The 27,911-nt window shown below is 55.6% G+C and overlaps 2 protein-coding genes across 4 annotated transcripts; both read right to left on the reverse strand.

Annotated features, from left to right (window-relative positions):
• Positions 1-250: 250 nt before the first annotated feature.
• MFSD10 (major facilitator superfamily domain containing 10) lies at positions 251-4,180 on the reverse strand. 3 transcript variants are annotated; one of them, XM_079701633.1, is made up of 13 exons: positions 4,151-4,180; positions 3,509-3,726; positions 3,311-3,407; positions 2,968-3,071; positions 2,494-2,652; positions 2,249-2,410; positions 1,825-1,933; positions 1,596-1,707; positions 1,229-1,337; positions 1,046-1,136; positions 873-920; positions 705-794; positions 251-511 (listed from the first exon to the last, which is right to left on the reverse strand). In XM_079701633.1, exons 2-13 carry the CDS (start codon positions 3,680-3,682, stop codon positions 396-398), a joined length of 1,371 nt encoding a protein of 456 aa, XP_079557759.1. In that variant the 5' UTR covers positions 3,683-3,726; positions 4,151-4,180; the 3' UTR covers positions 251-395. The 3 variants fall into 3 exon arrangements, with proteins under 3 accessions (XP_079557759.1, XP_079557761.1, XP_079557760.1); XM_079701635.1 differs by lacking the exon at positions 2,249-2,410; XM_079701634.1 differs by lacking the exon at positions 873-920.
• Positions 4,181-6,554: 2,374 nt separating this feature from the next.
• Positions 6,555-27,495, reverse strand: NOP14 (NOP14 nucleolar protein; the record flags this gene model as incomplete). The annotated part of the gene is made up of 18 exons (XM_079699866.1): positions 6,555-6,973; positions 7,189-7,344; positions 7,489-7,607; positions 8,120-8,267; positions 10,186-10,345; positions 11,802-11,955; positions 12,490-12,591; positions 14,017-14,152; positions 15,029-15,114; positions 15,684-15,814; positions 16,670-16,928; positions 17,675-17,806; positions 18,589-18,711; positions 19,663-19,797; positions 20,597-20,739; positions 23,920-24,061; positions 24,556-24,690; positions 27,301-27,495. The coding sequence occupies 18 exons, from the start codon at positions 27,493-27,495 to the stop codon at positions 6,874-6,876; spliced, it is 2,556 nt and encodes an 851-aa protein (XP_079555992.1). The 3' UTR covers positions 6,555-6,873.
• Between the last annotated feature and the right edge of the window lie 416 nt (positions 27,496-27,911).

Here is a 27,911-nt window from a genome sequence, read left to right on the forward strand (position 1 = left end):
GACCGTGCAGCTGTACACATGTTCAGCTCAAGCTGCTTCTCCTGGTGCCTGGGGGGGTCTCCCTGGGCAGTGAGTGTGTCGAGGCAGAGTTGTGCACTGGAGAAAGGCACTGGGTATAAAACAGCTGCTTTATTTGGTCATTCAGAGGCCTGGCTGATACCCTGTGTGTCAGTAAGTATAAAAGACAAGTGAACAGAAAGCCTGGAAGATTTTGGAGTCTGATCCCAGCAGGCAGGTCCACACAGGAGCGTCACAGGCACAGGTGCGAGTCCTGGGCCGCCCCGGGCTGGGGGGCGGGGAGGGAGGGGCCAGACGGGCAGTGCGAGCCGTCCGGGCCCAGGCCTCCCTCCCACTCCCTTCGTGGGCTGCCCCGCTCTGGGGTAGGCGTGGCTCAGCTACTCGGCCTTGAGCGTCCCTGCCGGAGGCCTCAGCTTCCGCAGGAGGGAGAAGGGGAGCAGGAAGAGCCCCGCGCACACGGTGTAGCAGCCCTGCGCCCCGGCCAGCCAGTACGCTGCGGAGACAGCAGGGGGTGATGGCCACAGTCCCCGCCCACAGGACGGCGGGGCTGAGCCGGGGGTTCAGTGGCTGGGACCCAGGCGGCCAGCAGGGGCTGTGTAGCCTCCAGCTCAGGCCAGCAGCCCCCTGGCCTGGCAGGGCCTCTCCAGGCGCCCAGCACGCCCCGAGCACTGTCGCGCAGCTCTCACCTGAGGCGGCCACCATGGGCCCCAGAGCCCTGGCCAGGGCGCCCAAGCTCCGCAGCGTGCCCATGACCACGCCCTTCTGCCCGGGAGAGCCTGTGGGGGAAAGGGGAGAGGCCGTCAGGTGCCTGTGGGCCACCCAGGGTGACCTCAGGCAAGGGAAGGGCCTCTTACCGTAGCTGGCGACCACGGAGGACAGGCAGGGCACCACGATGGCAGCGGCTGGTGGGGGACATCAGGGAGGCGCCCATCAGCCTGGAGGAGGGGCCGGCAGGGGTGCGACCCTCCAGGATTCCTGGCCGCCGGCCCCTCACTGCACCCCCGCCAGCCTGAGCAAGGCCACTCACCGAAGGAGTAGAGCAGCAGCCCCAGGCCCAGCACGGGCAGCGTGTGCCCCCAACCGATGAGGAGGAAGGCGGGGACGAGCAGCAGGATGGCCTGCGGGCGGCACAGCTGGTCTCAGGACCACCCCGCTGCCTCCACAGAGCTCGGGGCGCCGCCCGCCCCCACGCCTAGGGGAGCCCCCGTACCCGCTTCACAGCTGCGATCTCCCCGCCAGGGCTGATCCGCCGGGCGTAGGCGCCCTGGATGGTGGCCATCGTGAGGCCGATGAAGAAAAACATCTTTCCCTGCTCTAGGCTGGGAGGGGCGAGCCGTCAGCACCCCTTCCCTGCTGCGCCCGTGCTGCTCGCATGCAGAGCCAGGCAGCCTGAGTGACGGCCCGTGCGTCACCCGTCCTCGGCGCAAGGCACCGCCCGCCCCGGGATCCCGGGCTGGGCCCCGGGGGACAGGCCAAGGTGGGAGTCAGCCCTGAAGCGGCGGGGCTGCGGGGCCTCGGGATGGGGAGAGGGCAGGGCGTGCCCAGGCGGGGTCCTGGAAGGGGCTCCACGCTCCCACCTGCTGAACTGGAAGCGCTGGTGCACGAGGAAACTCAGCGTGAACTCCAGGCCCGAGAACAGGAAGAGATAGAGGAAGTAGACCAGGCCCAGCAGGCGCAGGCTGCCCAGCCCTGTGGAGCAGGGGAAAGGGACGTCAGCGGAAAGAGGGCCCCGATGGCAGCTGTGGGGGACGCTGGGCAGCCCGAGGGAGCCACAGCCCCACCCTCACGAGGGCGCCTGCTCCTTACTGACTCCGGTGGGCGGGTCCGGGCCACGTGCCACAGCTGAGAAGCAAAGCAGGGCCAGGGGGCTGAGCAGATCAACAGCAGTTTGGAACCCCAGCGTGACGGACGGTGCCTGGAGGGGACAGGATTGAGGAGCCTGCGACGAGGCTGGTGGCGTCCCCAGGCCTCGCAGCCTGGGGGTGGGCTTGACCCGAACCTTCTTGGCCCTGCCCCCTGCAAGGCCCCGGCAGGCCCGGCCCCCAGTCCACCTGCCAGGCTTTGGAGGTAGGGGGTCTGGGGAACGCAGGGGACCCAGGAGGTGCTGTGGTCTCAAGAGCGTCTGGACACCAGGAGCGGGCGGCCCGGCCTCCCCAGCACCTGGGACCGCGACGGGCCTCCCCGCAGGCCCCGGAAGCGAGCCCCTGTGCCTGTCTGGTTCCCACCTTACCCGCTTCTCCGGGGGCAGCGTCTCCGGCAGGAAGCAGGAGATGAACAGCAGATCGGAGACGGCGAAGAGCAGGGCCAACCAGGGCGCCGTCTCCACGGGCAGGGAGGCGCCAAGCATGGGGCCCAATGTGAAGGCCAAAGAGAAGGCCACCCCGATGACTGCCTGGGGAGAAGACTGCCTGAGCCAGGCAGGGAGACCCAGGCCCGGGAGCCCCTCCACCCCTGAGCCCCCCGGAGTGCACTCACCATGCCCCTGCTGCGGGCAGGAGACGAGCCCAGGTCGGCGACAATGGCGGTGGAGAGGCTGACGTTCCCCTTGCTGATGCCCCCCATCATCCTGGAGACCAGGAAGGCCGCAAAGCTCTTCGAAGTGGCCCACACGGCATACGAGGTGGCCAGGCCTGCCTGCCTCAGGGCGGGGACCAAGGGCAGGCACGGTCACTTGAGGCCAGGAGGGACCCACAGCGGGGCCAGCAAGCCTGAACAATACCCTGGGACCCTGCCCTGTTCTGGAGCATCGAAGGGCCACTTGTGTTCCCAGTGTCTCCGTGGCAGGAGCAGCTCTGGCACAGCCTCGCTTAGCCACAGAAGCCACCGCCCCCCCAAACACCAACCCCACGGGGCAACGAGGGCCAACGAGGGGCCGTGGAGGGCCCACAGCTGCCTCCCCAGAGGGCTGCTGGTGGGCGGGAAGAGGCTCCTGTCTATGAGCACCCGTACCAGGGACAGCAGCATCACCGGGCGCCTCCCCAGGCAGTCAGAGACGGCCCCTGTGAGGGGCGCTGAGAGGAACTGCAGGACGGAGAAGACGGAGCCAATCAGACCTGGAAGAGACAGAGATCACAGTCACCACACTGCCCAGTCCCCAAGGGTCAGACCATGCTGGGCCCTACACTCCCAGGCCACGAACCTTGAGCTGAGATGGCCCCCAAACCACCCACTTGGAGAAAGAACAGACAGTGCCCAGGAGCGAGGATACAAGGACCAGGACCTGGGACTGAGGAGGGAGGAACCAGGAAGGCAGGAGCCGAATGGGCCCCCAGCCCCGGCTCAAGAACCATACCTCCGAACAGGACACTGTTGTACCTCTTCTCGGCGGGCATCCCAATAGCTGCAGCAAACCAGTCCACCCCGCGCTGCCACGAGCCATAAAGAGGATCCTAGGTAACAAGGAAGTGTGACCGGCTGGGGAGTCCCTGAGGGGCCTGGAGCAATGGACAGCCATCGGGGGTGAAGCGGCATCGGGACTGGGGGTGCTCACCTGCGCATGGCCGTGGCTCTCCAGCAGCGCAGGTAGCAGGGGCAGCAACAAGGTGAAGGCCAGGAGGTCCAGCAGGAGGCCGAGGAACACCACAGCGACCACTCGGGTTTCGGGTGCCGGCTGCTGGTGGATGGGCGGGCGCGGGGTGCAGCTCCCGCCGGCTCCCCAGCCCATGATGGGGGCCGCTCCGATCCGGCCTGGCTGAGCGTGTGGCAGGTCTGCAAGACGGCACGTCGCACGAGGGCACTTTTGGGTACCCCAGCCCCACACCCACCTACCTGGGGGAGAAACAGACCCCAGCTCCCGCCGTGGCCCAACCCGCGAAGAGCCAGCGAGCGCCTAAACGGTCTGCCTGCCCCGTGACCCAACACAGGAGTCCCTCTGTGCACCCTGCCCCCGACCCTGGGCAGCAGGAAACGCAGGCTGCGGGGGTTACGCAAAGAAGCCGCAGCCCCGGAGGCCAACCGTCCCAGGGACCGGGGTGGGGCATCGCGGCCCCGGCACCTCCCCGCCCCCGCCGCCACCCCACGGTCCCGGGCGGAGCGGCCGGGGAAACTGAGGCCCGGGCGGGCGGCGGGGGCGGCCCCGCGAGCCGGAGAACAAGACACCCGCCCGCCCCTGGTCGCGCGCCCAGTCCCGCACCTGCGGGGTCCGCACAAACGGATGGACGGACAGAGGCGGAATGAACCGGCCGGCGGGCTGCGAACGCCGACCACGCCACGCCCGCCCGGAAGTGGGCGGCCCCTGCGCGCCCTCTTCCGGCCGCTGGGCGGGGCCTCGCCCGGTCCTCCAAGGCCGCGCGACTCGGCCCGATATCGGGTCCGGCAGCGGCTTACCAGCAGGAAGGGATCCAACCGGAGGCGCCTGACAGGCCACAGTCCCATTTGCCCCCGGACTCTGCGCCCGAGTGACGACCCGCCCGCTGAGGACCTCGGGGTTTTGGGCGCTCCGTCCGGAAGGCCGTTGGGCGGGGTCCACCCTGACTGGACCCTCCTCGCATCGTCCACTCCCGTCGGAGGCCTCCGTCCAAAATACACCCGCAGATACGCGGCGTCTGTGCGGGGGCGCGGGCTGGCCCACCCTGGGGCCTTGGCCGGGCCGGGCCGGGCCGGCGAGGAGGAGGAGCCGTGAGGTCAGGACTGGGCGCGCTCGGTCCTGGGCCCGCGCCGGGGTAGACCCCACGGCAGCTGGAGGTTCCGGACTTCAGGACCTGCCAGCACCCCCTGCTTCCCTTCCGTCCCTTGAAATTCAGGCGTCTGTGGCCGAACTATCCGGAAGGACAGTCCACCCCGTCAGCTTAGCACTCATACACCCCTCCGAAAACGACACTAAATTTCAAACATCCAAGCAGTCACACTTTGCTTAATGTATAATTATTCCACCTACGACCAAAGAGAACACGTGTTAGCTCTCCCTGAGGAGGACACGCGTTCCTTTATGGAGGCTCGGGGGATGTTCGCCTCTTCCACCTGAGCCGTGCACGTGACACAGCGGAGGTAAGAGCTGGTGGGCGCGCGGCAGAGGGGAGGAATATGTCGGCAAATGTGCTCACATGTAAACACTCTGGCTTCATAACCACCTTCTTCCACGACCCCTTCTACACACGCCCCTTTGCAAGTAGGAGGAGGCGGGGCTGGGACGGGCCATCCACGTGGATACTGACATTTCTAAGGACTGTGCCTGCAGTGGGGTGGAGAGGCCAGGGTGGGCAGAGGTGGGTATGCTCGGGCGACCCAGGACCCAAAGCTGAGGCTTTATCAGCTTGTTGCTGGCACGTTCCACCGCCACAGAACTCAGCAGCAAGGCCCCCGGGATCAGCGGTGTGGCGAATTTAAGTAGCAACAGCTGCAGGAGCGTTTACGTGTGGGTGGGGTCTTGAGTCTGCACTATCTTAACAGCAGGCCAGGCCTACACAGCGAGGTGAAGCCAGCCCCGCTTGTGGCCCCGACACCTGCCAGGGCCTTCGAGATCTGTGGAGCCACGCACCTGGCAAACTCCTGTCTCTGAACAATCCTAGAAAGGAGGTAAAGATGCAGAAATCTCCTCCAACGTGGCCTCTTCATCTGTCCCTTCCGCGTGCCACCAGGGAGCGCTCTGGCCCTGTCCCTCCGCCCTTCTGAGCCCTAACACGGCCTAACAGCGCCCCAAATCAAACTCCCGATTTTTCCCACCAGCCTCCCTGCTGGGGGAGCCAGAATCAGTCATCCTCTTCCCACATGTCCAGTCTGGCTAATCCTCCAGTCTCTCCATGGTCACTTCTGTGGCTGTGACCTCAGGGATGGGCCTCATTTTCTAAAATTTATTTCTGGCTGCATTGGCTCTTCGTTGCTGCATGCGGGCTTTCTCTAGTTGCGGCGAGCGCGGGCAACTCTTCGTTGCGGTGCGCGGGCTTCTCATTGTGGTGGCTTCTCTCGTTGCAGAGCACGGGCTCTAGGCGCGCAGGCTTCAGGAGTTGTGGCTCGAGGGCCCTAGAGTGCAGGCTCAGTAGTTGTGGTGCACGGGCTTCGTTGCTCTGCGGCATGTGGGATCTTCCTGGAGTAGGGCTCGATCCCGTGTCCCCTGCATTGGCAGGCGGATTCTTAACCACTGCACCACCAGGGAAGTCCCAAGGATGGGTTTCTTGATGTGAGTGCTAGGGCCACCAGGCAGGGCTGCCAGCCGAGGGCGAGGCCTCCACCACGTGCCACATCGACACCAGGGGTGTGAGGACCAGTGCCTCGCCCTCGGAGACTGGGGCGGGACATGGGGTCTGGGGGACCTGCCCACCTCTGCACCCCTGCAGGGAGGCAGCATTCTGTTCAAGGCCGTAGCCCCCCAGGGCCATGAGGGCAGGCAGATGGCTCCTGTGTCCTTATGAAGCCTCCTGGGTCAATGCAGATGCAGCCCAACCCCTCCTGCCTTCACAGCGGCCTGGCACTCCACAGCATTAATCAAGACTGGGTATGGATTGGGACAAAGCTGATCGTGGCTGCTGGGGTGCCGGGATTACGGGTGATTTCTTTCTTTTCTGATTTCTAAACTATGTGCAAACTTGTTTCACTTATGACTGAAAATTTATGTAACATTAAGTAACACTGAATTCTACACCTGAAGGCAAATATGCTTGGTTGACCAAAAACATTAGCCTGAATCCCATCAGTCCCGAGCCTTGTGATTAACTGAGGACTGTCTGGAAGTGACGAACAGAGGTGATTTACAGTTTATCGGCATGTAGCTCCCACGGAGGCTTGGCCCTGTTCCCGAAGTACAATACGTCAGGAGAGGCGTTTTAACGTGAAGCAAAGTACAGGAAAAAAACTGACGTTACAGCATCCCTTATGGCATTCATTGTATAGCATCTCCTTGTCTGATTTATAAAACATAATTTATTTTTTGAACTTCTTCCTCTTTAGGGCCTTCCATTCACCTTCCTGTGTGGCCAGGCTGTTAAAAAGCTGCTTCACTTTTCGTTTTCTTTCCGCATCCCTTTAAAAAAAAAAAAAAAAAGCCCATTTTTGGATACTTTTTGGAGGACATCTTGCCCTTTTTCCTATCTGACCCAATAGCAGTTCACATCCGCGTGGGGCCTGCAACTCCACCCAGGACAGACGGAGGACAAGTGAGGGGAGCAGGCCGCCTGGCCCGCCCTCACCCCGGCCCAGCACCCACACCAGCACCTGCCAGACCCCGTCGCCCCTCACCGTTCCATGATCTCTGAGAGCTGCATCCGAGCCAGGAACTGGTTGTCCTTGCGGATCTCCCGGACGGCACCTTTAAATTCTCGCTTGTGCTTGTGGATCAGTCTCTTCCTTTCCTGCTCCTCCTTTGTGCAGCCCTGCTTCTTCCCAAACTCGAGGCTGAAGGTGCAAAGCCGGCCTTGAGGGCGCAGGGTCTGCGCACTCAGAGCCTGCCAGGCCTCCGGTCAAGGCTGCCCCCAGCCACAGCCCCGGACTCCCCAGGCCCCTCTAGGGCTGGGGTGCTGGGGGGGCCTCCGTACTCACACTTTGACCAGCCGGGGGGTGAACAGTTTCAGCGGCACCGGCTTGCTCTTCTCACAGACCAGCGGCCGATACTGCTTCGGCTGCTTTTCCATTTCCGTCAAAATGCTCCGACTCAGCTCCTGACACGTGAGAAAAGCTGACGCCACCGGGCCTGCCCACCGTGGCCTCCGGAGCTCCTCCCTCCAGGCCGCCCCTTCCCCTGGGCCCGGCGGCTGCAGGTGCAGAGCCACTGTGCCCAGAAAGCCCGGCTCTCACAAAGCTTCCAGCTTCCTGCAGTGTCCTCATGGCATCTGGTCTGGCGGGACTTCAGACCCACAGACCCATCGAGCAACAGAACAGAACGGTCTCTCCCAGAGGAACGTGGGGAGCACACGATGGGGACCAGCCCATTTGTACACAGGGGAGCCCCCAGGCCAAAAGGCAGGTGCCCTTCACGGCTTCCTGTCGCCTGGTGCAGGGCAGTGGGACCATCCTCAGAACCCGAGTGACCTGGGAGGGGCGCGGGGCCTGGAGCCGCTGCCCAGATTGATGGGGGCGGCCGGCCTTGATTCCTAGTGCTGGAACCCCCGTGACAGAAACGCCCACCAACCTGCCCCAACTCCGGGACACGGCCGCGCCGAGGAGGCCTCACCTGGAGCTCGGGCGGGCAGCTGCGGGCAGCCAGGTGCTCCATCAGGAGGGCTCGCAGGGGCTGCACGATGTCGTGGAAGGAGGGCAGGGCGCCATAGGCGGTCACACAGCGCTGCACCAGAGCCAGGCACACGGCCAAGCAGGACAGCCTGCAGGGGTGACACCCGGCCTCAGGGTAACAGGAAGGGCGGGCCCCTCCCCATCACCAACAAAGCCCATCATCTTGGCAAAGATGAAAACCTTCTACTCGTGGGCCTGGGCCGCAGGACCCTGAGGTCAAACATCTGCCCTGGGCAACGGCTGCAGCCATCCGGCCAATGGGATCAGGAGTTAAAGAAAACATCCTGCTTCCCTGAATAGGACAGAACGTTGCAGGAAATGCAGCAACAACTTGGAAAGAGTACTCAGTGTTTTGTTTTTTAAACAGAGGAAAATCAAAGTTTAGTAACACATATACATTTCTTGGGAGAGACCCAAGAAAACTGACTCACTCACTACAATGGCTGGAGCCCTCATCTTAAATAAACCCCATTGTAGTTTTTAAATTACTAAAACTATTTCCAATATCAAGCAGATATACTTTGAAAATAACATTCTGGGAAGTTATTTTTTCATGGAAAAAAATGGCCATCAGGATGTGAACAGACATTTCTCCAAAGATTATGAATGGACAGTAAGCACATGAAAAGATGCTCATTACTAATTATTAGGGAAATCAAGTCAAAATCATAATGAGATACCACCTCATACCCATGAGGATGGCTACCATCAAATATCCAGAAATTACTAAGTGTTGACAAGGATGTGAAGAAATTGGAAACCTCATACGCCGTTGGTGGGAATGTAAAATAGTACATCTGTGGTGGAAAACAGCATGGAGGTTCCTCAAAAAATTAGGAATAAAACTATCATCTGACCCAGCAATTCCATCTCTGGGTATAAACCCAAAAGAAGTGAAAGCAGAAACTGGAATAGATACTTGTACCCCCATGTGCATAGCAGCCTTATTCAGAATAACCAAAAAGTGGGAGCAACCCAAGTGTCCACTGATGGATGAATGAATAAACAAAATGTGGTCCATCCACACAATGGAGTATGATTCAGCCTTAAAGAGGAAGTAAGTCCTGACACCTGCTACACATGGATGAGCCTTGAGGACATTATACTCAGTGAAATAAGTCACAAAAGGACAAATGCTGTGTGATTCCACTTATATGAGATGCAGCAGAGGAGTCAAATCCACAGACAGGAGGACGGTGGGGCTTGGGGTGTGGCGTGGGATTAGTCTCTAACAGGCACAGAGTTTCAGTTGGGGAAGGTAAGTTCTGGAGGTGGAGGGTGGTGACGGTTCCGTAACAGTGGAAATGTACTTAAGATGCCACCGAACCACACATTGAAAAATGGTTAAGATGGTAAATGTTATCTGCATTTTAACACAATAAATATCAACAAAAAAATTCGAATAACCATAATTTTTTTAAAAAATCAGAGAATGGAAGGACTTACAAGAAAAAGTCCTAGCCCCCTCATTCTACTTCTACTACAGACTGAAGGATGTGACCCCACAGAATTCCCTTGTTGAAACCTAACCCCTAACGTGGTGGTATTTGGAGGTGATTATGTCTCCCAGTCCAGGAACACAGATGTGTTTCCATTTATTTATGTCTTTGTTAATTACTTTCAGCAATGTTTTGTAGTTTTCATCATACTAGTCTTCCACTTCCCTGGATAAGCTAATTCTTAAGTAATTTTATTCCTTTTGATGCTATTGTAGATGGAACTGTTTCTGAAATTTTCTTTCAGACTGTTCACTGTTTGTGTGTAGAAATACAACTGACTTTTGTACGTTGACTCTGTATCCTGCTACTTTGCTGAATTCATTTATCAGATCCAATAGCTCTTCTGTGGAACCTTTAGGATTTTCTACATATAAAATCATTTCATCTGCGAACAGAGATAACACGGGTGCATCTTCAAGGCTGGGTGCTGGGTCACGTCTGGCTCCCAGCCTGGCCTCTCTGAGGTCTAAGCTGGCGCCACGGCCCAGAGCCCCGGGCCCACACATACCTGGTGTGGTTGGCCTCTGTCTCAGTCTGGGCTTTCAGTCCTCCTGCCCACTGGAGGGGGAGGCTTCTCCTGTGCCACGTGGCCATGGCCTCCTCGTCAGAAACCAAGAGCAACTCCGAGTTCTTCCCAAGTGCTCTGAAAGGGTGCACCAGAGTGTAACCTGGATTCCAAGTGGGACAGGGACAGAGTTGGCCTCTGAGGCTACTGGGCTCGCAGGGCAGGCTCTGCAGGGTGAAGCCTTTGGAAGTTAATTTTAACAAACATGCGCTGCTTACCACCAGAGACAAGCGACAGCTTTGACAGGGGTGCTTGGGCCAAGTCCAAGCACAGACCAGGCCCCTGCCCTCGTGGGCAGACTAGACTGAGTGTCAGTAAGAAACGACGGACAAAGAAAAAGCAGAGGAGGGTGAGGCGGGTTTGTCAGGAGAGCTGGGAGGGTGGGACAGGGTGCAGAGTTCACCAGGCCAGAGAAGGCCCGCTCCAGAAACCCAGGGAGTGAGCAGGACTTAAGCCCGCCGTCACTCAGAGGAGCAGTCGAAGCAGACGGAAGGGACTGCCGGGGAGGGCGTCAGGCCGGGCGTGGTCCAGGCACGGCAGAGTGGGCAGTGGCTGGGCAGAGGGAGGGGGGCGTACGGGCGACAGCCAGTCTGTTGGCCAATCCCGACTCCAGCGTCCAGTGCCCTCCACCGGGGCCCCTCCTCCAGCACTGCAGCCACCCTGATGTCTCCCTGGGGTGTGGCTGCACCCCCGTGCCCATCCCCACGGCTGGCAGAGAGGAGCCCGCAGCGTTGGGCTCAGAGAAATCGGGCAAGAGCCACACGCAGGCAAGTGTCCATGTGAGGTTACGAGGGGAAAGCGGAAGGGCAGGGAAGGAAAAAGGAGGCCAGGAAAGCAGACCCTCTAGACACGGAGGAGCGAGGGGACAAAGGTGGGCAGCTCCTGGAGGGCGAGGGAGCCGTGAGTGGGCGGAAGTGAGTGGGCGGAAGCGTGGGGAGGAGTGTGGGCATCCTGTGTGGGGAGGGAAGGGGAGGGTGTGATGGTTCAGAAAAGCAACAACTGCTGAAACCCCCCCTCAGAATACTGCTGTCCACGATCTCCTGCCAACATTCAGAACATCATAGGAACTCCAGGAGCGGTGCTGCCGACTAGAGATACACCGCGAGCTACGCAAGTGAAAGTGTCCTTGTTGCCACACAAAACGAGTAAAAACAAAAAGGTAAATCTTAATGGATGTATTTTATTTACCCTCCCCCCCAATATTATTTCGACACACAGTCAATATAGTAAACCGCAGTATTTTATATATTTCTGGTAGTTAGTCTTGCCATCTGGGGGGTACTTTACACTAAGCTGAGACTCCCCCACACATGGAAATGGGCTACTGTGCTGGACAGATGAAAGTGGGATACTGATTTTTTTCAAAATGTGGGTATATACACACATCCACACAGAGGGAAAAAAGGATGCTACTCTGGATGATAAGACTTGAGATTTTTTTGTCTTCTTTCTAACTTCCCCATATCCTAAGCTTTCTACAATGAATACCAATTACTATTAAAAGTCTTAAAATTTCTAAAGTACAATATATTTGAAAACGCTACCTCGAATCAACTCACCTTGGCTCTGCTTGTTGGGAGTTGCGATGTAAAGAATCCCAACAAGAAAATTGATGAGCTCAGGTATGAACCTCTGGGACAGAGACACATAGTCCAGGAACACGCAGCACACGAAGAGCCCCTTCACCACGTCTTGGAGGGACTGGATGGGACACTGGCAAAGGAACACAGGGCACAGTGTCCACTTGGGAACAACATTCGGAACACCGCGCCAGGCACACGTCCTGGCTTCCGCGGGGGCCACAGGCCCCGACCTTCCTCTGCACGGAGGGGAGCACCGCCCCGCACGGCAGGATCAAGCCACGTGAGATGCAATCCAGCAAAGAGCTCTGCGATCGTAAGGTCCCACCCTCTCGTAGTGGAACACTGATAATTACCACAGCAAGTGGGCACCGATCATATGCTCCCTCAAGGAAAACAGAGCTATCTGGACTTTTAAAGCCAAAAGGGGAACAGAACCCCACATCAGAGACGATGCTCTCATGCGCTTTCTGGGGTCACGCCCTCTGCCACTCGCCCGGGAGCTCTGGGAAGGAGCTGCTACGCAGGCCTCGTTGACGAGCCTTTCTTACTCCTGCCCCAAGGAGGGCCAGTCTCCACAGCCCCGCTCAGCCCCAGGGAGGGCCAGTATCCACGGCCCCGCTCAGCCCCAGGGAGGGCTGGCTCCGATGGGGAGGTCCTGACGTACCTTGGTTAGCAGCTGACTCAGACACAACAGCGCAGGCGTGACCACCGGGTGCCAGAAGTCAGAGGTTGGAAACAATATCCCAGCAATTTTCAAGTAAATGAGCTGGAAAGAAAGCGCCATCACACGGGTTAAAGAAGGGAAACACACAACCTGACGCATATCTTTGGGCTGTTCTGCAGAAACTAAGACCACCACCCACCGAGGATGGTGACTGCAGGCTGCCCACGAGCACTAGACCCCAGACGGGTGGGAACCAAATGGCGATTACTGAGATTTCGGAAACGTCACCCTGTCACCTCACCACCAACCACTCAGAAGAAAGTCCACGAGCTGATCACACACCCTGTGACCTTCACCCTTTATGGTGCCTTTAAAATCCCTCCCCTGAAGGCCATCAGGGAGTCCGTGTCTTTTGAGCACGAGCTGCTTGTGCTCCTTGACGGGTGCCTGCAGTAAACGCTGTACTTTCCTTCCCCACAACCCGGCGTCAGTCGGTTGGCTTTGCTGCGCGCTGGGCAAGGGTGGACCCCAATTTGGTTCAGTAACAACATCAACTCATGAATCCTCATGCCAGCCTATGTGACAGGTACCACTGAGCCATCACTACCGCCTACAGCCGGGAGAGAGGCCAGGCCCACACAGCCCAGGACTGAAGCCCGGGCAGCCTGCCAACCCCCCTGGCCTCCCCACTACTCCTCGCCGGGAACAGGCTCCGGGGAGGCAGGCTGGATACCCTCTGCCACAGCTCGGGCACTCACCTACCCCAGGTCACACAGAGAAAGGGGCTGAGGCCACGGACACTGGTTCAGGTGCCTTCCTGAGGAGTCTACTGACCCATCAACATAAAGCTGAACTTTTTTTTTTTTTGTGGTATGCGGGCCCCTCACCATTGTGGCCTCTCCCGTTGCGGAGCACAGGCTCTGGACGCGCAGGCTCAGCGGCCATGGCTCACGGGCCCAGCTGCTCTGCGGCATGTGGGACCTTCCCGGACCGGGGCACGAACCCGTGTCCCCGCATTGGCAGGCGGACTCTCAACCGCTGTGCCACCAGGGAAGCCCTAAAGCCAAACTTTTAAGTTCCTGCCAGTTGCCGTTAGTTCATTTCAACCCGAAGACCAGAAAATGGAACGGACTGAGCAGTACTTCTTCAGTGACCAGAGCTGACGACACGGCCCACAGCTGTTGTGAAACGGTCAGAAACCTGAGAGAGGTCAGAGGTCGCTGTGCACAAGCAGGTGAAGCAACCAGCCCACAGGTCCTCAGGAAAACACACCCCGGGTTTGCCATCAAGACTAAACACGGCACTGTTCACTGAGAAGTCAAACCAGAAACTTTGCTCCTGAGCACACGTTAGCTAGTTGTTAACAGGTCAGCAGTCCTTCCAGGCCTGGCCGTGTGCCCTCCAGATGGCTGCGGAGGCTCTGGGGCAGACCACCCTCTTGAAGCCCCCAGCCCCTGTGCCATGGCAGCACACTGGACAGCTGGTGGCCGCAGGTCAACGGCCGGATGAGACACGCCCCTGGCTTACCACGTCCAGGCCCGGGAAGGTCGCCCGGCCTGTGGTCTCAACCATTCCTTCCATGTCGTGCATGGCATCTCGGAGGACAAATTTCACGGCGCTGCTTGCAGCTTCAGGAAACATCTGGCAAAGGTTATACAACTGCCTGTTCATCAGAGACATAAGTCGGGGAGAATGTCCGTAGGTAACAAAAACATAGAAAACCCCCTCAAACCACCCACGTTTATCATCTTCCTGTGAAGCCACCTGCCAACTGAGCTAGAGCTGGAAGCCCCTGGATGAATGCACTTTTCCTCTTACTGACACCTGGCTGGCCGTCTCGGTGATCCAGGTAGTTTTTCTAATAGTGTTTTATAATAACCTATATTCATTTTCGCTATTTGCTAAGAACCTGGTCATAACTTTTCAGTAGTGGTGGCAGAAGTAACTCTGTTTATACAAGTAACAGCACGGGGAGCATATTCTAAGGGCCAGACGTGGCTGACAGTCCTGAACCCAGTGGTGCCTCACAAGCACTCCTGGGGGCAGAGGCTGGCACGGGGCGGAGGGGTGTGCAGGTGGCCAGCCCGAGGGTACCACCAGGCACCTGCTCTCACGGACCCTCCCAACTCAGCACCCTGCCCGCTGTGCCCTGCTCCAGCCACCACGGGGCCAAGAGCCACCACGCTTTCACGGGGGCCTGGAGCAGAGCCCGGCCCGGAGCCCCCGCGCAGGATAGCAGGCGGGCGAATGAAACAGAAAATTAGCCGTCAAATAGAAATAAACCTGAAGGGGCCCTACTGTCTTAAAGTCGATTCGTTTGCAGTTAAAAACAGGTCCCATCTCTAGGGCGATGGGAGCAACGCGTCAACACGACTTAGGAGCAGGATGGCGTACGGAAATCACCGCAGCTGTGCGAGCTGTGGGCCCATCTGCAAGGCTGCCTTAATAACGCCGAAGTTATTCTATGACTTTACTAAAAGGCACAAAATTTGTTCAACTTAGCCCCACGTTCCAGATAACGCACCCCGTTTTCACTTACACAACCAATTTATTGATTCCGCTGAGGTCTGCTGGATCACTTGTAGCCAAATCTCCGATGTATTCCAAAAGGAAGCCAAACAGTTTCTGTAGGAACAGGGTTGGGGCCAGAGCTCAGGGCTGAGCCCAGAACGGAGCTGCGGCACAGGACGCCCTGCCCCCTGTGCCCCCGCACTGGGTGGGGCGAGGACCTCAGGGCCAGCAATGGGGGCGTGTAACCCAAGGCAGGCACAGGAGCGAAGAGCACAGGGTCCGGGCGTGTGCTGCCTCGGCCAGCAGGTGACACCTCAGCCCTAGACCAGGAGCGCGCCGGGCGCCTCGTTCGGTAAACGTGCGGCCTTTATGCAAGAGGACGAGGCACATTCCTAGCTCCGTATTTCCCCAAAGCCTGGCTTTGCAGCGTGACGGGTGCGCGCGATGGACTCAGTGTAAACTGAGGTCAACAGCTCGGCCTCCTCCTGGGCCTGCCGTGGCCCTGGAGCTGACGCACATCCAGGCCTGGCTCTCTGCCCCCCAACCCGCACCCTACTGTGAAATTTCGCGGCCGTAAGCACGGGGTGCACTTCGGGACCACCAGCTTCATGGTTACGATGCCCACACAGACCAGGGCTCTTCCCTGACACTCCCAACACTGCAGACAAACGACTCCAGCATACTTCTAGTTTTGCTTTGTTTCCCACTGCGAGACTTGGATGGTTGCATTTCTGAATTCTCTCCACAACCAAAAGCTGCTCTTCCATCGATCTTCCCAACAATAAAGACTTCAATTCCTCGTAGGATTCGGGAGCTATCAAAAAAAATACAAAACACACGCCACGCTTAACTTGTAAAATGAGAATTACATTTCTGGTAACGGAGATAAAAACTGAACACAAATTAAATAATAGAACTTCTTTTACTTCACCCAAAGAAATACTTCCGCCTATTTTATAGAAACACTCCTTTTGTGTAATTACCACACTGCTTCCAACGTGTGCCTGCATGCCCGCCAAGGGTGAGGCTCGAGGAAACTGGGCTGCCTGCAACCAGCCTCGACGAAGAGACGACCCCAAGCTCCCCTCTACGCGGAATCCCGCCAATGCCCGAGACGGGGAGGGCGGAGGGGACAAGGCGCGGGTGGGGTGGCCGCTGGGACTGTTCAGAACAGGCTGGAGCTGGAAGGAGCCCCGCGAGCAGAGCAGTGTCACGCCTGAGACGCCCCCGGCAGCCAGCTCCACCCGCCGGTTCAACCGCTCTGGAAACACCCTTAAGTCGCAGGACAGCTTAGGCCTGCGGACTGGAACTGGATGGGGTGTCTGCACGTGGGACAGAGCAGCCCACCGTGTGCCACGTCACGAGGCCTGAGCCCGGCTCCGCGGCCACCCTTGCCCACAAAGGGCCGACTTGTCAAGTGGCAGGGACCCCTGCTGGTGGCCTGCAGAACTGCTGCAGTCACACAGCAGAGGCTGACGTGCTGCCCAGAGCACTCGGGTCAGATCCCGGGGGCGTCGCGGAGAAGGATGACCGTGCCTGTCTGCCAGCCAGGACAGCACAGACGGGCTGTGCCTGTGTGTCCAGGCCCGTACCCTGTCCCACTCCACGACGCAGGCCGTGAGGCAGACGCCGCCAGGTGACTGCAGTCACTCCCCCGTTGTCTGTCTACCTGTGAACGTATAGGGCAGCTTGGCCCTGGCAGCCTCCCGGTCATCAGCTGTCGATCGCTCCCCAGGGTTTGGACGCTGCTCCTCCTGGGTCCTCTTGCTGCCGTCCTTGCTCTCCACGTCAGACTCCAGGCCCGAGGGGCCGTCTGGGCCATCGCTCTCCTCTGGGTCCCCCTTGCTCAAGCCTTTGCCCTCTTCCTCTTCGCTCTCACTGCTGCTGGCTTCCCCGCTTGGCTCGTCCTCAACGTTCATCTTTCCATCCTGGGAACAGAACGTGGGAACCAGGGGCATCACTCCTCGGGACAGCAGCTGGCACAGCCTGTGACCGTGTCTGAGGGCTGTGCACACGCAGACGCTTTATGCTACTTGACTGCTAGGAACACGCGGCCCGGTGCTGCACTGTCCACGGGCGTGGGGCCTCTCTCCCACCTCCTTCGGGGCTGCTACACGTCACGGGGCTAAAGGCCTGGGAACCGCAGTCCCCACACCCTGCCGACAGGACTCTGGGCAGGGCTTGTCTCTGCCGGGGAGTGGCGGGGGTCCAGGATGCGGGAGGCGCCCCAGCGGACAGGCTCCAGCTGCTGTGAGTGTCTGGCAGCCCTGCTGCTCATGGGGCTGGGGAACAGGTGGGGCTTCCTGGCATGTGGGCTGCACGCGGAGGTGGTGGGACCTCCACATCAGAGGGTGACCCCTGACGACTCCCCCAGATAACCCAGTGTTTTGCGAGCACCCAGTTTCCCGTCTTGGAACCCTTTCTGCTCGAGACCCCTGGCCTTCTCCTATCTTCCTGCCCTGAGCGGGGCCGACGCTCTGAAAGGGGAGACAAGTATAGAGCTAATGGGGCTCGGGAATGAAAAACCTCACCAGCTTTAGAAAGAGCCACAGAAAAACTGTTTCTAAGAAGACTCACAATTTCCACCTGTGGTAAACCTAGCAAGTGAAAAACCAGGAAATGTGTTGCTTTAAATTAAAAAAAAAAAAAAAGGAAACGAAGGCAAACATCTTACTTTGTAAGAAAGCAAACGCCTATCATCTTTGTCTAGTACGAAGCCATCACTTAAGTCATCCGCCGACGTGTGTTTTGGTCTCTTAATATGTTCATCCTCCTCCTTTCCAAGCATCCTCCGGAGTCTTTCAGCCTGAGCAGGAAAGACAGAAAAGCTGTCTGCTGTGCTGTGAGCACATGGCAGGGACGCACGCTCCAGGTTCCCTCGGCCGTCACAGCTGCTTCAGGCCTGCCTTCTGCTTTCAGTCTTCAACCAGACATGCAAAACCTTGGCAAGCATCGTGTGGAAGACTTATTTAACAAAAATAAAAATACTGCGGCAGAAATATGTTCCCGTCACAAGGAAGGAAAAGCTGTTACCCTGAGGGCTTTCTGGCCAAATGATGGTGGCCAACCGTCAGCTTCACTCACCACCAGGCCCCAGAAGAGGAACAGGACACTTTACACTGAGGTCTGCATGCCATTTAACAAGCAGGTCAGCTACTTTGTCCCTCTGAACCATGCAACGGCCACAGGAGACAGCCCACAACGGGGGTACTGAAAAGGCCAGATGCATGACAGTACGCCTCCACTTCATTTTTGTTTTGTAACGTAAGGAAATTTAAAAAACCTTTAAGAGAAAAGAGGTGAGAAGGTAGTGCGCTATATTGCTAGCAGCTGTTCTGAGGTAAAGGCATTAGAAAGAAAGTCATTTTTAATTTGTTATATTGGGTATTATCTGCATTGTTTTTTCCTTTTATAGTTAAAAAAAAAAGTAAAACAAACTTGTTTAGAGACTAAAAAGATTCCACTGGTAAAACACAAAACACCTCCAGCCCATCGAACACAACAAGGTGGAAAGGGCCTTTCCAGGTCGTAGCAGCTTCCCAGAGGGGCCCTGCCCCTGCCCCTGCCCCTGCCCCACCCCCTTGACACCTCCAGGCACTTGAGCCGCTCCAGCTCCTCCTGGGCCAGCTCCTCCTCCGTCTTCATCCTGTTAGAGGGCGGCGCTTTCATTTCAAAGCCGAGCTCACGAACCATCATGTCGTACGTGTCAGGCTAGGGCAGAAAGAAGAAATTGTTTTTTTAAAGAAAAGACCTGCATAATGAGCTTCCTGCACATCCCAGTCGTGGCTGGACATCTTTACGGAAGAAGCTAAACCACGGCCTTAGTCTTTTCTTCTTGTGTGACAGAGGCCTGTTCTAATCAGTCTCGAGGACGCCTTTAGGTCATATACAACTATTTGCTCCTCGAAAATTCTCAAAGTATATCTGCTTTAAGAAAACTAAACCTTGGGCTTCCCTGGTGGCGCAGCAGTTGAGAGTCCGCCTGCCGATGCAGGGGACACGGGTTCGTGCCCCAGTCCAGGAAGATCCCACATGCCGCGGAGTGGCTGGGCCCATGAGCCATGGCCGCTGAGCCTGCATGTCCGGAGCCTGTGCTCCCCAACGGGAGAGGCCACAACAGTGAGAGGCCCGCGTACCGCAAAAAAAAAAAAAAAAAAAAAAAAGGAAACTAAACCTTGCTCATCTAGGCATTAAGCCCCCCAAATGGGATTTTGGGGGAAGCAACAGTAAGGTCGACTCACAGATGTGCAGATGGCCACACGGCAAGGTAATCTGGTGAAATCCAAGTATTTTCTAGAAACCAGCAACTCAAACGAATGCACCTTCTCTGACAATTTAGACTAAAAGCAATGTGATAGGAACCAAATATTGTCCAGAGGGAAAAATAAGTAAACGTATATATCAATACACATACCAAGTCTTCTCATACCAAGAAACAAGAAACAACCATTTTCTTTACTTTCATTATTCTGGAGTAGATAGTGAAGTAACTTTTAGTCTATTTCCACCCTGATGTAACACACGTCAGATACCTCAATATAAAAGTCTAATAGAAAACTTAAGTCCTAAAAGGGAGAACAGATGTCTGGCTCCCCCTCTTCTGCAGAGGAAGGCTGGGTCAATGGCTGTGAGCCCAGGCTGCCTATGAAGTGCTGGCCCCACCTTGGGTTTCTCCTTTCCACCTCTGCTCTCGGATTTGGGTGTTTTACGGGCCAGGAGAGTCTGGATTTCTTTCCAGTCTTGGTCTAGCTTCTCTGTGAGTTCAAGGGCGTCTTCTCGTTGAGCCTGTCTCTCCCTCTGGGGAAAAAGAACAGAAGGCACCCCATTACTGCCAGCCTCCAGCAGACGTCCAGGCCCCACTGGACAACTGCTCAGCCTAACATGCCGACAGGGAAAGAGACCACGAGAAATTAGCATCTCAGGATCCCATCATGCAGAATGAATTTCCTGCTGTAAAACTGCTCTTCTAGATGCTCTGAGCAGTTTGCTGTTAGCAAAAGCAGTGATGTTTTGCGACTCTTGATATGTGCCAAAACACTAAAACCAACCCTCCCCCAAAACCAAAACCCCAAGAAACCATCAGAAGTACATGCTTGGGGCTTCCCTGGTAGCGCAGTGGTTAAGAATCCGCCTGCCAATGCAGGGGACAGAGGTTCGAGCCCTGGTCCAGGAAGATCCCACATGCCATGGAGCAACTAAGCCCGTGCGCCATAACTACTGGCCTGCGCTCTACAGCCCGTGTGCCTAGAGCCCATGCTCCACAACAAGAGAAGCCACCGCAATGAGAAGCCCGCAAACTGCAACGAAGAGTAGGCCCTGCTCACCACAACCAGAGAAAGCCCGCGTGCAGCAGCAAAGACCCAACGCAACGAAAAATAAATAAATAAATAAATAAAATTTTTTTTAAAAAAAGGAAGTACATGCTTGATGAAACTTAAAATGCATTTTGTATTCCTATTCAAAGTGAATACTTTTATTAAATTCATAGAAAATATTAAATACAGCCTAAAAATGCACAGGGAGAAAAACCCTGAAACCCTTTAGCAGCGTGTCTTAGGACGGTGCTGCTCCACGTCGAGAACGTTAACGGACGCACCTTCTCCTGCTTTGACTTGACGATGAGCTCCTCAATCAGCTCTTTGCGTGACTTTGGCTGCTGCCCCTCCTCGCCTTGCTGTTGAGAGGTCTTCCTGTGAAGCAGCCCGCCACCTCCTCCAAAATGGGCTGCCGTCAACTCGGCTGCAGACAGAGAGCAGAAAACCCCTCTGTGAAGCCAGGCCCGGCTGCGAAGTGGGTTTTGCAGTCGCTCTGCCAACGTTTCTCCAAGCATGGTCCTGAGAGCGGACTCCACGTTTAAGAGAAAACTCTCACCCACGGCAGGTGAGACTACAGGCACAGCGACACAAACCCCCAAGAGGAGCCCCTCCGAGAAAACCCAGAGGCATAAGAAGACCAAACGGCTGTGATCCAAGTGACTGGAAACACCAAGAACCTGTTTTCCAATGGGTTAACGTCTCACGGAAGATGGACAAACGCAGCAAACTAGCTCGCAACTGAGTCCTAAGAGGGCGTGTCCAGGACCAGGGCCACTTCACACCCTCCCTCTGTCTCACAGAAAGTCCCAGGAGCAGGGGGCGGAGCCAGCTACTAGAGTCACTGATTCCTAGGCTGCCCGAGCTACCAGGGAAGAGAGAAACAAAACACTGGGAATCATCGATTTTGGAATAGAAAGAAACTTTTAAAAAATCCAATTTCTTGGAAGAGAAAACAGAGGCTTAGATGCTAAGCAACTGACTTCAGATCTCATCCGGTAAGAGAAACAGCTCCTGCCTGTAGCCCTCTAACCCCGTCAGGCCCACACCTCGCCATCTGCGCTGAGCTCTCCCCGCCTGCGCTCCTCCACCCCCATCATGCCTCCTTCTGGAAGCTGCTCTCGCTCCCCCTGCAGTGGACTCTGGCCCGATTTAAAAGCCAACACTCACTCCTCTGGGCAGCAGCTCCCTCCTCCAGGGAAGGCTGTCTGTGGACTCGGGCCCCCACTGCCCTTCTGATGCCTCCCCTGGGCTGACAGGTACCCCAAACACCCCTGCGCATCCTGCTTCCTCTCCACCTCCCGCGCCTACAAGAGAATTTCAGGAAGACCTCTTGGCCTGCCCTAGCCAACTCTGTCCTTCCTCACTCAAGTCCCTCCAGCTCCCGTTCCTGAGTAAAAGCCAAAATCGTTCCCGTGGTCCCAGCCCACCTGTCTGTACCATTGCCCCCTCCAGTTACCAGGCTCCCGGCTGGTCCCAGACCGTGACACCACCAGAGGCCTGCACGACCGCCACCTCCTTCGTGACCCTAATCAGGACTACCTGGCGTGTCCCAGACCGCCCCAACTTCATTTCCCCCACAGCACTTCTACTTCCGAAAGGCCTGCGGGATTTAGTTATTATTTAGTTTATTGTCTGGGTCTCCCCAGAAAACTGAGCTTCTGGTAGGTTTTACTCACTGCTATTTCCCCAGAACCAAGAGCACTGCCTGGCACATACACCAGTATTTGTTGAATAAATGAATCAGTGAATGAGTGATTCCTCTGCTTCCTGCAAAGTTTAGCATATTAGAAAACACTATCATTTAGCATTCTACTAATTCAAGATTGTTTACAATATTTTCTGAAAATAAAAATTTACAAAACATTAACTAACGAGGTGGTATTATATAAAAGATTCCAAAAAGGATTCTCGGAGAAAAGAAAAAAAAAATCCATCAGTGTGTTTATATTGATGATAGGATTTAATTAGAAAATTAGGGTTGATTTTTAAGATGAAATTCTCCTAATCTAGAACATATAAATTATGTAGTTGAACAAAACAGAATGTTTCCTAATGATTCATTTTAAAAGGTACGGCAAATATATTTATTTTCAAATATAAGAGGTTACCTGGAAATGTGCAAGTCACCTGGATTCTGATGAGCTCATACTAAACATCAGAGGATAGGAAACCTCAAATAAACAGTTGAGTCCCTAGGACCCAACACCTGGCAGAATGGGAATCCAACTTCTCCTCCAGTCAGCCAACCGTCACAGCCTACCGTACCAACGAGGCCGACACCTTGTGATGAACGACCAGGCCGCCCAACGTGAAGGTGCCACGGCAGAGTCCCCTTCAGTGACAGTGAAGGTGAACACATTTAAAGCGAGGTGTGCATAAAAAGTCCTGAACAATGGAAAGTGTGAAGAGGAAGGCCCTCAAGATGAACTATGTTCCCTCCTCAACCACGAAGCCTCAGCAGAGGTGTGGCCACCTCCCGGTGCTGTGGACAGAACCACGGGCCACCCTAATTCCTAGGCCTTCTGCCCCCGCATCACCCAAATACCAAAAGGCAGTCATGGGTTAACGGCTTGGCTTTCCACACACCAGAAAAACTGCTGAGTCGGTTTCAGTTTTGTGCAGCTTTGTTCTGAAGATGCTGAATAGAGGGTATTCTAACTCATAAAGATGTGAGCTTACGACATGACCCCAACTTTATAAAAGGGCCCAAGGTGACCAGACCTGAACTGAGTCCTAACTCAGTTCAGTTGTATATCAGTGTTAACTAATGCCACAGTTTAATCCGCTTCATTATTATCTATAAATAAGAAGCTCAGGACTTCCCTGGTGGCCCAGTGGTTAAGAATCCGCCTGCCAATGCAGGGGACACGGGTTCAAGCCCTGGTCTGGGAAGATCCCACATGCTGTGGAGCAACTAAGCCTGTGTACCACAACTACTGAGCCTGCGCTCTAGAGCCCACGAGCCACAACTACTGAGCCCACATGCCACAACTACTGAAGCCCGTGCGCCTAGAGCCCGTGCTCTGCAACAAGAGAAGCCACCACAATGAGAAGCCTGCGCACCGCAACAAAGAGTAGCCCCAGCTTGCCGCAACTAGAGAAAGCCTGTGCACAGCAACGAAGACCCAACGCAGCCAAAAATGAAATAAGTAAATAAATAAATTTTTAAAAAGAAATTAAAAAGTTCAATGTTACTTCCCCCACAAAACTGTCATAAGCGGTTCCAGAGTAAACAAAGACTAAAAGAACTAAGTAAACACTGTTAGTACACACATTGGGTCAGAACTGGTAACAGTGGTAGCAAAGCACTGTGGGTTAGTACAGAAGAGCTGTGCTAGGGGTCAGTGAGGTGGGTTTTACCCAAAACTCTGACTCACGGGTTGGACAAATCATACTGTTTCTCTGAGCTCACGGGTAAAACGAGCTGGGGTGAAGTTCAAACAGGAGGGACACTGAAGTGCTTTCTGTGATAGACAGAAGGTTGTCTGTCTATCTTATCTACATATACACATTCTTAAAGATCTACACCTGTATCTTCTAGGTGTCCAAGCAGGGCAGAAAGAACGTCAGTGCTAAGCAGACTGCCCCTGACCCCAGGCCTCACCCGACAGCACTCCTCGGTCCTCGGCATCACTGTCACTATCGACAATGTCGTTATGCTTTTCAATGTCTGCCAAAGACTGGCCGTAATGAGTTAGTTCTTCATCTTCATTTAGGTTGTAGATGCTTTTTTTTTCGTGTTGTCGCTGACAGAATAGAAAAACTGAAAATCAGTCTCCTAAAATTTCCACATCCATTTAACATCAAAAAAAGAATGATATTTTTTCCCATTTTTGTGCAATGTGACAATGTAGCTTTAAGATTATTCTGGGTCATTTGAGCAATGATTCAGATATAAACAGAACCCACAGAAGGTAAATAAATCAATGGGCCACCCTAAGGCACTGGGATATCGTGCAGCTCTACCCACCAGGAATGCTCCACAATCCAGACCCAGTTGAAGGCAGCAGTGTAGTCCAGAAACCCAGGATGCATCACTGCCGGGCACTCTGGTTAAGATATTTATCCACCTAACTAGTATGTGCAAGAGGCTGCTTCCCCCTTGGTCTGACAGGCAAGATACACGATTGAAGACCCACCCACTGTGCACTCACAAAAGTATAAACAAACAAGGGGGAAACGGCCTTCTCTTTGTATTTGACTTCTATGTAAAACTACAGCAAAAGACTGTTTTCCATACCTGTTGTTCCAGAGCAAACCTCTTCATCATCTTCTCCTCCGGGCTTATGTTGCTATTGTATTCTCCAAAGCGTTTATCTCTAAATACGTTGGACTTATCCCTTTCTTTGTATTCCTTTAGCAAAGTCTGGGTGCGCTGAAAAACAGATCATAGAACAATCTCTCACTGGTCCTGGCAACTCTGAGCTCTGATGGCCTGGCAGTCTTAGTCCCCAAAGGGGAGGTGCTTCCACAAGGGGACACAATGCTGGCTCTGATGAACTGGAAAATGCCATTTTCTACGCCTCAGGCCACTGAGACACACAGTCCAAAAAAGGCCAATCTACTGGCTGGAAAGACTGATCTCAATTACCGAGGAGAAACTGGGTCGCTGCCATACAATGGCAGCAAAGAGGACGATGTCTGGAACCCAGGGAATTCTCTAGGGTGTGTGTTAGTGCTTCCATGCCTAATACCAAAGGTTAAAGTAAAATGACGGCAACCAAGAAAAAAGCAGAACAATCGAGCAGAGGTCACTCCATCCAGGTGAAGAAGCCAGAGGAGTTCAGGTTCTAGCTGAGTAAGGGAAGCAGGGAACAATGATCTGAAAGGCCATTTATGTCAATGACGACATCACGATCAATTACAGACACAGACTGCAGCAGCATTGCCTATCTTCTCTTTGCTTGTTATATACGTGCCATTATGTATATATACAGTCAGTCTTTGTTATTTGCAGATTCTGTATTTATGTATTTGTCTATTGGTAAAATTTACATGTAGCCACAAACCAATACTCTCAGCACTTTCTGGGTCATTCATGGACATGCATGTGATGCCCAGGAGGTGCAGTCAAGAGTGAGGACTCAAGGGCTTCCCTGTTGGCACAGTGGTTGAGAGTCCACCTGCCGATGCAGGGGACACGGGTTCGTGCCCCGGTCCGGGAAGATCCCACATGCCGTGGAGTGGCTGGGCCCATGAACCATGGCCGCTGAGCCTGCGCTCCGCAACGGGAGAGGCCACAACGGTGAGGCCCGCGTACCGCAAAAAAAAAAAAAAAAAAAAGAGTGAGGACTCAGAATCCCACCAGCTGCACCACTTGCCAGCGAGGACTCTGGGAAGCGCCTACAGCCTCACCTGTAAAAAGGAGAGAATGTTAGTTCCTACCTCAGGCTCTTAAGGAGAAATGAGAAAACTGAGGCTTACGTGATAAAGGAAAACATGTCTATTCTGGAGCCCATGCAATCCCCATCCCCACATCTGCCACCCCCCAGGCCTGCCCTGGGGTGTGTGATGCAGGGGTGCATCGGAGTCGGCTATAAGTTTGTCTTGTCTACTACTACTGCCAGCTCCTTGCAATAAGGACGATGTTTGATTCAATTCAAAGATCAATTGGGAGGACTTCCCTGGTGGCGCCGTGGTTAAGAATCTGCCTGCCAATGCAGGGGACATGGGTTCGAACCCTGGTCCGGGAAGATCCCACATGCCGCGGAGCAACTAAGCCCGTGTGCCACAACTACTGAGCCTGCGCTCTAGAGCCCATGAGCCACAATTACTGAGCTCACACGCCACAACTACTGAAGCCCGTGCACCTAGAGCCCGTGTGGTCTGCAACAAGAGAAGCCACCGCAATGAGAAGCCTGCGCACCGCAACGAAGAGTAGTCCCCTCTTGCCACAACTAGAGAAAGCCCGTGTGCAGCAACAAAGACCCAAGGCAGCCAAAATAAATAAATAAAATAAATAAATAAATAAATAATAAAATAAATAAATTTATATATAAAAAAAGATCAACTGGATTACATGCTGTGGGACAGAACACAGATTATGAGCCCATGAAGGCAGGGCCAGGTGTTACTTTACCTTTACCTCTCCACCTGCTAGAACACAGCTTAAACGTAGGTGCTCAGTGGCACATAAAGGCTTCACAGGTGTCCAAACCCAGTGCAAACCCCAGCCTTTACCAGCTGTGTGACCTCGGGAAACTTACTTGACCTTTATGTGCTTTAATTTGTTCACTAACTTACTAATGTCTCCTCCTCAGAGTAACAATAAATATCGTTAAACAAACCAATGAGCATGTCTCAGAAGCTGCATAGAGAATGCCACCCGAACTGAATTTCAAAGTACAGAATACTCTGGAACCGTAAGCACAGGAAAGCTATGAGACTTTCCAAGAAGGCAGCATTTCAGTTACCCTGCAAGGGACAAGGTTGTGCGCTTCAAAGGAGCGATACATTCCTTCTTCAAACATCTACTGAGCATGCCATGTAATCCCCTATCTTGTCCCTAACCAGCAGAGCTCAAAGTCTCAACGAGAGCAGGTTGTAAGAGGTTCGCACAGGGGCCGCGGCAGCGCGGAAATGATGAACTCTGCCTGAGCTGGACTTGTGTGTGGGTCTCCAAGGAGGGACGGCGGTTTTGCAGGGGAATGTCGTCCCCGCCCACGCAGAGGCAGAGGCACGAAGATGAAAACAGTCCAGCTGACACATGGCATACACGATACACGACGTCTCACTGCTCCAGGCACTGTCCCGAGGACTCTAAGTGGACGCTTCCCATCCTCCCGGCAGCCCTAGGATGTACGTACCACCATCATGGCCGATTTACAGAAGGGGAAAAGGGCACCGGGAAGTAAGTCCGTAGCTCGCCCAAGCCTGCCGGCAGCCCCGCGGTGCCGCAGGGGTTCGAGGAGCAGGGCCGTGGGTGGTCCCGGCCGGCAGGCGGGGCCGGGGGGACCCACACCGTAGGGCCCGGCGCCCCTCTCACCTTCTGGAGGGCCCGCGCGCGCGACACCCCGGGCAGCCCCACGTCGTGGCGCGTCTTCCTGCCCAGGACCTGGAACTTCTGCCGGTTGACTTTCACCTCGAACGGGTTGGCGCTGGGCCTCGCCCGGCCGCCCCGCGCGCCCGCCGGGGCCCCGGGGGCCTTCCCGCGCGCTCCGGCGGACCTGGCCTTCCCCATGGCAACACGCGCTGCACCTCGGGGCGCTGACGAGGAGGTGGCAGCCAGAGCGCGGGCTCCCCCCGGAGACACGCGCTGCCCAGCAGCCTAGGAGTGCCGCGCGCGTCTCGCGGTAACTGAGCCAGCGAGACGTAGGAACTTTGGGTAAAATACTGACACGCCCCCGCTCAGCTTACCCGCCCGCAGGCTGAGCGACTACAACTCCCAGCAGGCCGTGCTGGCGCCCCACCGCCTCCGCCCCGCGCGGGGCTTTCTGGGAGCGGTCCTGGCCCGCGCGGTACCGCCCTATCCTCCAGGCCCGCGGAGCGCAGCGCTCTGGCTCCCTCGTCTGGGAAGCCGTTGGCCGGAACCGTCGCCGCCGGGGGATGGTTCCCCGACCAGTGAGCCCCTCCCCGGACGATGGGGCCGACAGCCCG

Source organism: Hyperoodon ampullatus (assembly GCF_949752795.1).
Source record: "Hyperoodon ampullatus genome assembly, chromosome: 1".
Classification (NCBI taxonomy): domain Eukaryota; kingdom Metazoa; phylum Chordata; class Mammalia; order Artiodactyla; family Ziphiidae; genus Hyperoodon; species Hyperoodon ampullatus.